The sequence below is a fragment of the Pelmatolapia mariae genome, linkage group LG5 (assembly GCF_036321145.2).
Source record: "Pelmatolapia mariae isolate MD_Pm_ZW linkage group LG5, Pm_UMD_F_2, whole genome shotgun sequence".
In the NCBI taxonomy this organism is placed as follows: Eukaryota; Metazoa; Chordata; class Actinopteri; order Cichliformes; family Cichlidae; genus Pelmatolapia; species Pelmatolapia mariae.
In genome coordinates this window covers 35,824,480-35,836,993 of record NC_086231.1, presented here as the reverse complement: position 1 = coordinate 35,836,993, position 12,514 = coordinate 35,824,480, and the positions used below count along the sequence as shown (strand labels likewise).

The 12,514-nt window shown below is 41.2% G+C and overlaps 1 protein-coding gene across 1 annotated transcript; it reads left to right on the top strand.

Annotated features, from left to right (window-relative positions):
* Positions 1 to 86: 86 nt before the first annotated feature.
* Positions 87 to 12,049, top strand: LOC134628174 (serine/threonine-protein kinase 35-like). Its single transcript, XM_063474897.1, has 3 exons — positions 87 to 747; positions 3,295 to 4,036; positions 9,856 to 12,049. The coding sequence occupies exons 1-2, from the start codon at positions 240 to 242 to the stop codon at positions 4,011 to 4,013; spliced, it is 1,227 nt and encodes a 408-aa protein (XP_063330967.1). The 5' UTR covers positions 87 to 239; the 3' UTR covers positions 4,014 to 4,036; positions 9,856 to 12,049.
* Positions 12,050 to 12,514: the final 465 nt, after the last annotated feature.

The following is a 12,514-nucleotide window of genomic DNA, read 5'->3' as shown; positions in this document are numbered from 1 at the left end:
AAAAGGGGAAGTGTGTATGTTTGTGTGGAGAGAGAGGGACGCAGACCTTGCGTTTTATTGTGAAGGTCTTTGCCGGAAATGCTTAGTTTGTCTCACTGTCGTGTCTTCCTGTTTGTGTTTCGTGCGATATCGTCCCTACTTGGCCGCATTGCTGTGAAAGTTTTCTGTGTTCTCTGTAGAAAGGTGACGAGACACACGGGCGCTGTTGCTGGAAAAATGTGACCGTCTTTGTTGAAAGGATGAGCGATTGTCGCGCGGATACAGTCGGTGGGGATAACTGGCGGAGACGTACAAGGAGTGCGCGAGCGTGCAGCAGACAAACCACCGAAGCGCGAGTTGACGAGTCCAGCGTGCTTCGGTGTCTGAACGTGGGAAACACGGAAGAGGACCATGACATGGAGGAGGACACCAGCCTCTTCAAGCAGGACGGCCTGGAGCAGAAGGTCATGGCGCCCCGCTATAGTCTGCTGCGGGAGGTGGGAAGGGGAACGTACGGCGTGGTGTACGAAGCTCTGGCCCGGAGGTCGGGTGCTAAAGTTGCTGTAAAGAAACTGCGGTGCGACGCGCCGGAAAACGTGGAGCTCGCCCTGCAGGAGTTCTGGGCGCTAGCAAGTCTAGAAAAAAGGCATCAAAATGTTGTTCATCTAGAGGAGTGCGTGCTGCAGAGGAACGGTATGGCACAGAAAATGAGTCATGGAAACAAACTGTCCAAGCAGTACCTGCGCCTGGTGGAGACATCATTAAAAGGTGGGGGTCACTCTCGCTTAGCCCTACAGCTTTACCTGTTTGAGCTGAGTAACTTGAGCTGAGATTAGATAAATTGGATAAAAGCTGTGTTCACAATTAGTGCCGAAGTAAAATGACATCCAATCGGTATTAGATAGTTGTGTTGTGTAGAAATATGTTTTGCATTTAGGTTAATGTAACCAAAATAAGAGTTCAGTGTACTTTTGACTTTACGTTCTAAGGACGGGGTACTGCGTCAGATTTAGATACGGATTTGCTGCTTGTGCCACGGTTTTGTCTTATTTTGCTTCAATTACTAATCATTGGGGTTCATTAGTTATCAGTTTCAGTTCTGGCTTGGTCACAATTTGAATCACTGGTGACCTGATTTTTACCAAGAGGAGGCTGTTTAATCTTGCTGGTTTTACTTTTTGTAATTCGTGCCTTGTGCTGGCCGGTAGCCAGCTTTTAATGGTCCATAATAAGGCTCTTATGCTTGTAAAGGTTAGTTTGGAGGGTTAGCTTTGTCATTATAGCACAGTTGTTTTTGTCGCCATGACAGACTCGCTGGGGGATGGGTAGATTTTGACACACTAAAATGGAGTCTGTTGCGTTGCTTGTGTTAGAGGTAATTTTCACATTCCACTCACAATCCCGGCACTTAAGACAAGTTTACACTTACACAGTTTTTGCTTTATTGGTTTAGCCTGTCTCGGTGCCATCACCTCCCTGGCGATGCTTTCTTTAAACGCTCAGTGACAATGTTATCTTAGGACAGAGTAGTTTATCTCAGGCCCACCAGTCATTGATTGGTAGGGTTTCTCAGTAGAAGTGGCTTTTGTTATGTGTATTAAAATCCACCTCATCTGTGTTCTTCTTTAATAAGGGGGTGGGGGGCAGATATGTCTCACCATTTACTTGTGTAACACGAAATATAGTACATGACAAAGCATTACGAAACTGGAGAAGTACAAAAACCCCATCAAAGATGATTGCCCCAAGAAGATCAAAGAAGATGTGGGCAGTTTGCCTTGGATTAAAAACTCTGTGTTATGTCTTTACAAAGTTTTTATAAAATTTAACTTTTGTTTTTCTACAAGAAAACATAAGCTATAGACTGGTTGTTCAACACCTTTTTGACACCAATTCTTAGTGACATAACATATCTCCACAGTGTACTGGTAACACATGTGCTTGGTAAGTGAAAGGTTTAATTTCAGGCAGAGACAAAAATCCCCTTTGGGGTTGCGTGAGGAAGGACAGCAGGCATAAACTCTGGCAAATCAAACTAAATGTCTTGAAACTGGGATTGGGATCATATACAGTCAAGACTGAGACAAAAAAAAATCAGCCCTGGCATGTTTGGTCCAGGCGACCCACCATGATCGATCTAAACAGCGCAGATGGTCCAGTTAAATGTGCACATTTGTACAATTCTTCAAAGCAAAGGCAAAGCCGAGTAGTACCTGCAAAAATTACATAAATAAGAAATAATGTAATTGTAATATAATATGTCCATAGACATTTTATGTACTATATATTTCAATTTGTGTGATTATTAATACTGAAACTGGTTTTCTTTCTAATCAGGTTAGTATAATTGTTGTTGTATTAGGACATTTGAGTTGCATTGTGTTGCAGCATGTGACAATAAAAAGTACATTTTATCTGTTGTCAGTGAGTCATGGTTCATTTGAATCCTTGAATCTCTCGCTTCCTAATTATGTGCCTCCATAATAGTTACACCTTACTTTGTGTCTTTCTAACTCTTGCTGGGACTGCTGTCTAACTTTTCCACAGTAACTGCTAGCAATAGCAGCCTCCTGTATTTGTGAGGCCTTGTTACTAGTTGTTGCGGGTGCTACTGTTGACGGTGCAGCAGCCGTGCTGTAGCCTGTATAATTATATTGACAAAGGAAAATAAAAATATATTTTTTGACCCTTCAGCCAACCAGAAAAATATCCAGTATGCTAGATTACCAGTCCAGCCCTGTATATAGACCTTTTGTAGATTGTGTACAGTGTGTAAAATATCACTGCTAGATATCAGTAGATTACATTTTCAGCAATCTGCAATCAAACTGTTTGTCAGAGGGAAACTGAGTTTTAGCACAATGTCAGGAATAAATAAGGATGTTTATGCACATACTGTGTTAGAGCCCTGATTTCAATTTAGGAGATGAGTTTTGAGGTGAAGTGGAGGAAAGCTGTGCAGGGGGCAAAATGAGAGGGAGATAAAGAAAATCATGTTAAATGGTCATATATAATTTGAATGGGGCTGCAATGATTCATCGAGTGACTGGAGTATTTCTTATCCGATTTCTTGAGTAATTGATGGAATACTCATTAAATTACTCGATGATTATAAGATTTTCCCATCTGTAGAACTGGAAGTCTTTTTGCACATCGAGATGCCTGCTGGCCATTAAAATGAATGCATGTCTAAGGCACTTCGTCATACCACATAGACATCACTTTGATAAACTGTGTGTCATTCTACATTTTTTCTCTCTTTTTTTTATCATTTCTGTTTTTACTGTCTATCTGATAAGTGTCTCGCTGTTACAGGTGAGAGAGTGCTTGGCCCCCCAGAGGAGCCTTGTTACCTGTGGTTCGTCATGGAGTTCTGCGAAGGAGGAGACCTCAACCAGTTCATCTTATCTCGGCGACCCAACCCACGAACAAACAGCAGCTTTATGCTCCAACTAACAAGTGCTGTTGCTTTCCTGCACGAAAACAATATTGTTCATCGAGATCTCAAACCTGACAACATCCTAATTTCAGAGAAATCAGGGACTCCAGTTCTGAAGGTGGCAGACTTTGGTTTGAGTAAAGTTTGCGCTGGTTTAGGAAACACCAGCGAGGGAAAAGACTGTGACGACAAGAACAAAAACGTCAACCTCAACAAGTTTTGGTTGTCGTCTGCTTGTGGCTCAGACTTCTATATGGCTCCTGAGGTGTGGGAGGGCCACTACACAGCCAAGGCTGACATATTTGCCCTGGGCATCATCATCTGGGCCATGCTGGAGAGAATTACTTTTATTGATTCTGAGTCTAAGCGGGAGCTATTGGGTACCTATGTGCGACAGGGAGGTGACATTATGCCTGTTGGTGAGGCACTTCTCGAGAATCCAAAGATGGTACTGAGCATCCCACAGAAACGCAGGTCATGTATGTCAGATGGAGTGAAAAAGCTGCTTCAGGACATGCTCGCTGTCAACCCTCAGGACCGACCAGATGCTTTTGAGCTGCAAGCCAGAATGGACCAAGTTATGTGTACTACATGACCCTCAGCCATACTGTTCTACAGGTACATGTCTCATTTTAATCACCCTCCAGCATTCTGTTTTGCTGACAGTTATTTTGCCTTCAGTTTGTCTGCTAGTACTGTTTGTATTGGTCTTCAGGTTTAGCTGACAGCATTCCTTGTCCAGATTTGCTCCCTCTGCTGAGTCAAAGTGAATTGGAAAAAAAAAAACGATCTAAACTCATTGTACATTACTGCTATCTGAAATGTTCAGCCTGCTCTGTAATGTACTGGAGAAGTATCATATGAAGTAACTTCAGATCACCCTTTAGAGTGAGACAGTTTGGGGAATTTCTCTAAAGCATTGGCAATGCTATATCAATACTATATCAATGCTACTTCATATGAAATCAAGATATTATTGTGGTTTAACATCAAATATGCTTAGTATTGACTGCACAGGTTTTTATTTGATGTTGAGGACCAAGAAAATAGAAAACTAGCAAAGGAACCATCTGCCAGGGGAAAGTACAAGATAGGTAGCCCAAGGCCTTCCTAATTATTTCTTAAACTTATTACTAAATATTATTTAGTCAATATTACTACTGAAATTTTTTTTTTGTTCAACAAGTACCTTCTGACAGAAAAGTGGGAAATATCATCAGCCGATCTCCAGTAAGTCTCTTATCCTGTAAATGAATAGAACCTTCCAGTCTTGAACTGCAGCTCGCCCCAGTGGTAACTGCTCAGCACATAAACCAGTCTTCCACCTGCTGCAGCTTCTGTAAAGCCGGGCATACTCTGTGCTGCTTTTTTTTTTTTTTTTTTTTTTTTTTTTTTTTTGGCCCATTTTGAGACGATTTTTCACCTGTGTGTCGTGCATCGTGTAGTATACATGGGGTAATGAGAGGCGATTAACACCTCATGACCAGCTCCCGATCAGCGATCGTATGGTCACAAGAAAATCAAACCTGTTTGAAATCCTGGTCACCCCTCGTGAGGGTATCTCACTGTTGAAGCAGTGTCACAAGCTGATTTAACGCAACCTCTCACGCTGCACATGCGCAAACACAGAAATATAAGTGAAAAAGACAGAGCAGCATGGCAGTGCAGTGTGGGATCTGGACACAGATTGCCATCTCCCCACTTCCGGGTTCTTCTTAAATTTCCGGAAACAAGAACACCACGTGTTGTGTATGGACGCACACTGTGAGCAATCAGGTTACATCAGCACATCGGGCATATAGTGTGAGAACATGCATCATGAGCTACGAACTTCTAACCCCTGCGATCCAGTCGCACAGTTTGAGCAGGAGCTGAATAACGCGACTGAAAAAATCGCAGTGTATGCCCAGCTTAAGAGTGTCCCTCCAGCTCACTGTGGATCTCCAGAGCAGAACAAGAGCTGCAGTCCACAAAGGTGGAGACTGAGAGTTATCATTCTATACAATGATATAATTTTGGTCAAGTAGCTGAATGATATAAAACACCAGTGCAACAGCAACCTAGCCAGCTAGCCAACATAGAGTAAAAACCATAGACAGCAGAAAAAATAAACACAGACTGTTCAGTATGACTCCAAATGAACAACTGATTGCATAAATCCACACAAACTCTTGACATCTGGTGGCCTTCAGGTTGGCATTTCCAGCTTGGTCTATGGTAAATATAGAGTAGCATCAAAGGTAGCTAGTTAGCACTTTTCAGTTGACTGAGGTGGATCATCCACTAGTAAACTCATGGTGTCAATAATAAGTTGCCATATGTATTCAGGAAAACGGTCCAAGTAAAGTGTGTTTGGGGAAGCCGTGCGTTGTATATCAGGCCAGTAAAGTATGGAGACAAATTTGCCTCACAGAGGTTGCAAGTACGTACGATATATGATCCACAGGGGTAAACTAAGCTTTACAAATGTTCGGTTATGTATAACATTTAAGGACTCACGCACGTGCTTCAATCCACACACAGATATGAAGCAATCTGACCACATGTAAAACTGTTTTACTAATGCATACATCCAAACCTGAATTAACACTGATCATGTACGCAAAATTTATGAAGTTCAACTCATGAATCTGATCATTTTCTTGATGTATGCATTTGTAAAAGAGTTTTACATGTTGTCAGATTGGTTCATATTTGTGTGTGGATTCCATACTTTACTGGCCTAATATACAGTGCACTGTTTCCCTTCTCAAGGATTGCTCTGTCTCCAGCCTTGGTGGGGCTGTTCTCATATTGTTCCCTTGCCACTAAGAGTACACCTTGGATGGTTCAGTGGAGAACGGCTGGTTTATTCTCCTCGCTTCTGTTCCTATATCTCTTTGCTTTGCAGTTTTCAAAGACTCCTGTATGGACAGTTTGCTGTACTTCTTAGGCATCCCTTTCTTCATCACACTTTTCTACAGCACAGATAGTTGGCTGCCTTCCCCACGTGCTGCCTTGAGCTTATCTAGTCTCCTCCTCCATGTAGAGTACTACTGCTTTTGGCTGTTCAACTTGTAGCCAAGCATCTCAAGGACCACTGCTGTATTTCTTTTAATATTGGCTCTGCCCTGCTGTCAGATTAAAGAGAAAATAGGATCGTCTTCTGAGAAACATCTTTGAATCGTCTATTGCTGCCTACCTGTGCTTTAATAACAATCTATATTATTCATATGAGAATTCTCATTTCTGTTCCAATCTGTATTCTGGTTCCTGTACGTTATTTGCCTCAAATTACATTTGAGGTGTGAGCTACTGGGACCTATTATACAGAATTAATTTATTTGTAGTAGTGGGCGGGGCATTTGTTTGTGTAGTGCCTACATACTTTATTTAGTGACTGGACTCTGGATATTTGTTCTCACATGTATAAATGCCTGTGTGTGTTGTGGTGGTGCTAACCAAGACCACTGGTTGAGTAACCAAAGCCCCAGTTATCCTTTGACCTCTGAGCCACAGATGGCTGGTTATAAAGGGAGCATACATTCCCTTATTGAACATGGTCAGTGCACATGATGGGTGAGCGTCGTATGCCTTGACTGTGTGACTGTACAACACACTATGCTTGTGTTTGCCATTGCATAATATGACAATGGGGAGTGGGGGCACTACAAACCCAGCTGACCTCCGGTCTCTTGCTCTGCTTTCTTCCTCTAAGTCAGGGGTGCCCAATCCCAGTCCTCGAGAGCTGCTGTCCTGCAGCTTTTAGATGCATCCCTACTCCAACACAGCTGAATCAAATGGTTTGATTGCCTCTTCAGCATGCCATCAAGTTTGGCAAATGCCTGATAACAAGCCATTCATTTGATTCAGGTGTGTCGGAACAAGGATCCATCTAAAAGCTGCAGGACGGTAGCTCTCGAGGACTGGGATTGGGCACCCCTGCTCTAAGTGTTGTGAAGACTCCCACCACCCCCGCATGCATTGTTTCAGCCATCCCCTGCTCAGCTCCCTGCACGTTTTCCATGCTGAGCAAGACTGTCATGAGTTCAAATGGGCTGACTCGTTTACAGTTTAATAATTAATATTTATGCAAGTAAAGTCACGAGCACAGATTTTTTTTCTGCAGTGCGAAATTTTGCATCATAGCACAGGATAAACATCAGAGAATGCGTATATGCTTGTTTTTCTTCATTGCAGTCACCACATGCTAACACACATACTGATTCACTAGAGTCAAACACGCAGATAAACATGCACAAAAACACATGAATACACAGCAAATCTCCAACATCCAGAAGACACAATACTGTCAGTTATTTTGCCTCCTACTAATGTGAAAACAACAAGAAGAAAGAAAGGAAGGGTAAAAGCTGCCAGTATTTTTGCATTTTTATGTGCGTGACGGTGTGCTAATTGTTCTTCAGCAAGGAAGGACGGACAAGAAGACTTGTAGAGGTATGCTGACCCAATAGGTCTGGAAGAATTGCAGCCTCAGTGTGTACTGAGATACGAGAGAGAGAGAGGTGGTATTGGTTCTGCTGACATCCTAGTTAACTCTCTTTGGCTTAGCTACAGTTCACAATGACCTAAAAATCACCAAATATTCATGTAAAGGTAAGCTCTCCATCACATCATCCTCCAAAAGGTAGTCCTGTGTGATGAGCGTTTCCAGTATACAATAAACCTGTTCTGAATAATATAGTATGTTGCAGTGATGTGGCAAAGGGTGCACCACAAGAGTCTGTCAGATTCTCATGTTGCATAAAGCGACAAGTCAGCACTCATTATCAATGCGTATTCAGATTGCAGGATGAAGCTCTAAATCCCTGTTAAAGCTATCTAAGTCACTTATGTAACAGTACAAGTGGAAATGCATGACTGCATAACTGGGTGCAGTCTGCAGGGAAAGGCATAATGGTTGAGGTCACATTTAACAAAGGGCTTGTTTGTGCTGCAGAATTCAGCAGAGTTTTTGGATCCTCTCAGCTGTACCATAAACACATCTGTGCAGTCTGCCATGCTGCCACATATTTTTAATGTGTGAATATGACCAGGGGATGCAAGGTTTTTGGGAGCTGATCACATAAACCCGGTTTTCACAGATTCCTTTATTTGACCACCATAATGTTGCATTGTCATCTCTGACAGCGATTTAGGGTTGGTCTGGCTGTGATGGATTATTTTATGACATACCCCTCGGTTCTGCTAAGTGAAACATTTGTTTTGTCTTGACTCTAGAGTCCGCTTACTCACTGTTCTTGTAGATTACAGTATTGATATTCACTCATTTGATATCCTGCTGACTTTGCCCTTGAAGATATTTCTGTGTAATTTAGTTTACATTCTTTGTCCATCTGCTGGAAGCAAATGTGTGAATTGCTTAACGTGTGTGCAGTCTGCAGTGGGCATTGCTGTAATAAATTTGGGAGTTATTTGCTGTAACAGATACTGACTCAGCACATCTCTGCTGCTCTTTTCACATACTCACCAGTGCACATAGATCAACCTTGTAGAATGTATGTCACTGAGGTCTGTCCAGCTGTCTCTATGCCATACATGTTTTTCTGAATCTGAACAACACCTGGCACCGATCTGAAATTCTCTAGGGGACAAGGAAAACACTTTTTAAACATGTTATTATTTTTAATGGCAGATGTGCCGCTACCAAACAGAAATGTGTCAGGAGAGAAGCAGTGTGCAATTTGGTCTTTTAACTCCAAAAATAAGAGAGTACCCCCTGATGGCCACAGCTCTCTTTGAGTTCTTCAGTAGCCACACTTATAATGATCTACAGCAGTTTGCTGTAGATCATTATAAGTCATGTGCAGGGCCTCAGGGCCATGTGCAGGCCCTGAGGCCCTGCACATGACCTCTAGTGAGGTCAGCTGCCCGTTGCCTCTGGTTGATCCCAACAACAGTTGCCTGGGATTTGGCACTGTATAAATAAAATAGAATTGAATTGAATTGGTTCTTTGGGACTCTTGTCCGTCTACTGGGTTGGACACACAGTTGTTGCCAAAATGTGTGGTCTCAGGTCGTCTCAGGTACTCTTTTGGTCTGTGGATGGCCCGATCTCCTGGATCTATCTCTGTCTGCTTTTGGCTCCTGGGGATTGTTATTGCAACTAGCCACCCTTGTAATCAAGTACATTTTGTAATTTCTCTCTCTCTCTCACACACACTCAAGGAACTTGTGATGTTTGGCACAACGGTGCATTCAGATCATAATTCTGATGGCAAAATGTGCCAGACATTACAAGTCATTTTTTTTATTTTTAAAATTTCCAACTTTATAGCAAATGAATTTATCCTCTGTTGTAATATAGGACTTAAAAAAACAAAACAAAATCTTTGTCACTTTGTCCCAAGCTTGTCCACCTCCATGTCCCACGTGTAATAAACCAAAGGTTTTGTGCATCTGTCTGCTTGTTCACTGGTTCTCCTGCTTCTTTGCAGATGTGTGTTGCTGTCCAAAGCTGGTGCATCTGCCTTCATTCAACCTGAAGACTGTGAAGATAAAGAAGTAAAGAGCAGTTTCTCCTGTAATGTAGATGGTGAAATGGGATTGTAATTCTTTTGCTTGTTAGATTGAATTCATTTGCCAGTGCTACTGATAAATGATTTGTTTCATCTTCACGATGGGAATAGATGGAACAGATAAAAGAGATGCAGCAACATTTTTCATTTCACACTTGACTTGAGATGGTGACACTTTGGTCGCCAGCCTGGAACTCTGATGATATTTAATGAAAACACTGTGATGTAAGATAAAAACTGCTGCTGGAAAATTTTCACTTGATGCGGTGGAGCGTGTGTGTGAATTTTTTCGTTTTTTGTTTTTTGTTTTTTTTGTCTAAAAAGTGACAGCTTTATGATCTTAGGACATGATAGAAAAGAGTGTCAGCTGCTTTTTTTTCTCTGTTGGGTTTAAATTCTAGAATTAAGTAATAATAGCTGGCAAACTGTTAGCCACTGTAATAATTCCAGATGTTTTAAGCCTGAATTTGTGTTGTGGTCCCGTTTGCTGTCTGTCCAAGCTGCTTGTAGGCTGTCTTGCAGGCCAAGGTGTCAGTCCAAGCTAGTCCTTTCAAAATTAACTAATCATTTAATCTACAATGTGCTTGTCCATCACAATCCAAGACAATCAGATCTACTCAGCTGAAGGTAAAAGGGTGTATCTTCACATTTGGGAAGTGGGACCTATTCATTACACTCCACCCCCTCCTGGTCACTACTGCATGCTTTCTTACTGCAGATGGCACCACCCACCTATACAACATTTTGGCTTCTTTTTTGAATATCTCTCATTGAAGTTGAACTTAAGTGACACATCACCGCTCCATGTGTCATACCTTTAAATTCAAATTTGCACCAGCTGCTTCACCATCTTTGATTTTGCACGCAACTACATGATCCAGGGTATATGGGCCTTGATAATTTAGCTTCTTCAGTATTTAAGTGTAATTATAGAAAAGGGAACCATGAATGTAATTTTACCCAAATAAGTTTTCCATTAATTTCAAATGAGATGGTGACTCAGCACGGGGTTTTTCTTTTCTGTTCTTGGAGCTTTTGGCATGCAAAGTCACATTTTTACTGGGAACTGCAGTTGTGCTGTTTGAGCAAAGAAGCAAAGCTGCTGATGTCTTTCAAATTTTAGGCACAGTTTAGTTGTGCCTGGTATCAAAAGTATCAAATGTTTGAATGATTGCATTTGTAAGCAGTGGGAGATGTTAGTGCAATGAACCCCAGCTCAATATTTTGTCTTTGTAATCGTGCTACCTCGTGTTTCCCCTTTTCATTGAGCCATTCCTCACACATTCTGGGTAGATTTCATTTTTGCTTCCACTCATCAATGTTTGTTCTAATTTTCCTTGATGGCATGTTTAAAAAGATTTGCATTACAAGAACATCACATAGGTTTTGAAAAATATGCTGCTGCCTTGTTTCTTTGTTTTTCCTTTTGTTCAGTGTGTTTAAAAATTAAAAATAACAAAACCCTTATTAACACTGACAGAGATGATTAAATTTATTTAGCCCCGGATAGGTCATGAAGCTCTTAAAACAAATGTTAATTTCCTGACCTTCTGTGATGAACATACCTCAGCTCAACTCCTTTGTTTTATTGTTTTTTACATGTTTTATTGATAAACTGGAGATGAGTTAATTTGAAGAGGGAAACTTGAAATGACTGTTTTGTTGTTGTTTTTTAAATCAAGACTTCTGATCTATTGTTTGATTCAAATGACTCTTCTTAAAATATTAGACAAAGTTAAAATATTCCCCTCCATGTATATTCTGCTCCCGCTTTGTGCTTTCTTTTGCTGTTCAGGTTATGGAACTATTACGCCTGTCTAAACTTCAGTGACTGATGAGTCACTTGTTTTCTATGCAATCCAGCCCTGGCTAATTTTGTTGTAGCCCTTTGCTTCACATCTCTACAAACAGTTAAACTCTGGACCTCATTGTGTTCAAGTAGCTGACCCTTTGCAGCAGTCCTTTGTTCTGCCTTTGACTGCTAAAGCCATTTGAATAAATGGAAATATGTTTGTGGGGGGTTTTGTGTTTTTGTTTTTTTTATTGCCAACTACATATAGGAACTGTTTTAATAAAGGTTGGAAATGCCTCTATTCTGTGTGACTTCTTAACATTGACATCACAGCAACTGGAGTGTTGGTAGGTAAGGGGAAGTTTCTGAAGACAAATATTAGGATTAAGAGTCAAGTTTATTGTCATTACACATGTATAAATACAGGGTAATAAAATACAGTTAAGTATACAGATGTTTATATTGCTATACAGAGACCAAATAAACAGATGAGCTACAGACAAATGTAGTGTTGTATATACATGTGTACAGATGTTCTGTATAGCGTACAGATGTACCGACTGCTATGAATATAGCTTTCACTACTTAAACAGTAGCAGAGGTGTAGCGCTCTGAACAGACTATAATACTGAACAGTGTACGCACTATAACAGATACTATGCTATGTCAGTGTCCTAAACTATAGCAGTATCCAGTGTGAGCATGTGGTGGAGGCTGAGAATGAATGACAGTCATGATCTTGGTCATCAGGAGGGATAGGGGGGAGGAGGAATATTGGAGGGTTAA

What these genes read in the sequence shown, in the direction of transcription:
- LOC134628174 (XM_063474897.1), top strand. Translation starts at nt 240, where the DNA reads ATGAGCGATTGTCGCGCGGATACAGTCGGTGGGGATAACTGGCGGAGA. An exon ending in GGTGGAGACATCATTAAAAG is followed by an intron (nt 748 to 3,294) that starts GTGGGGGTCACT and finishes TCGCTGTTACAG; the next exon opens with GTGAGAGAGTGCTTGGCCCC.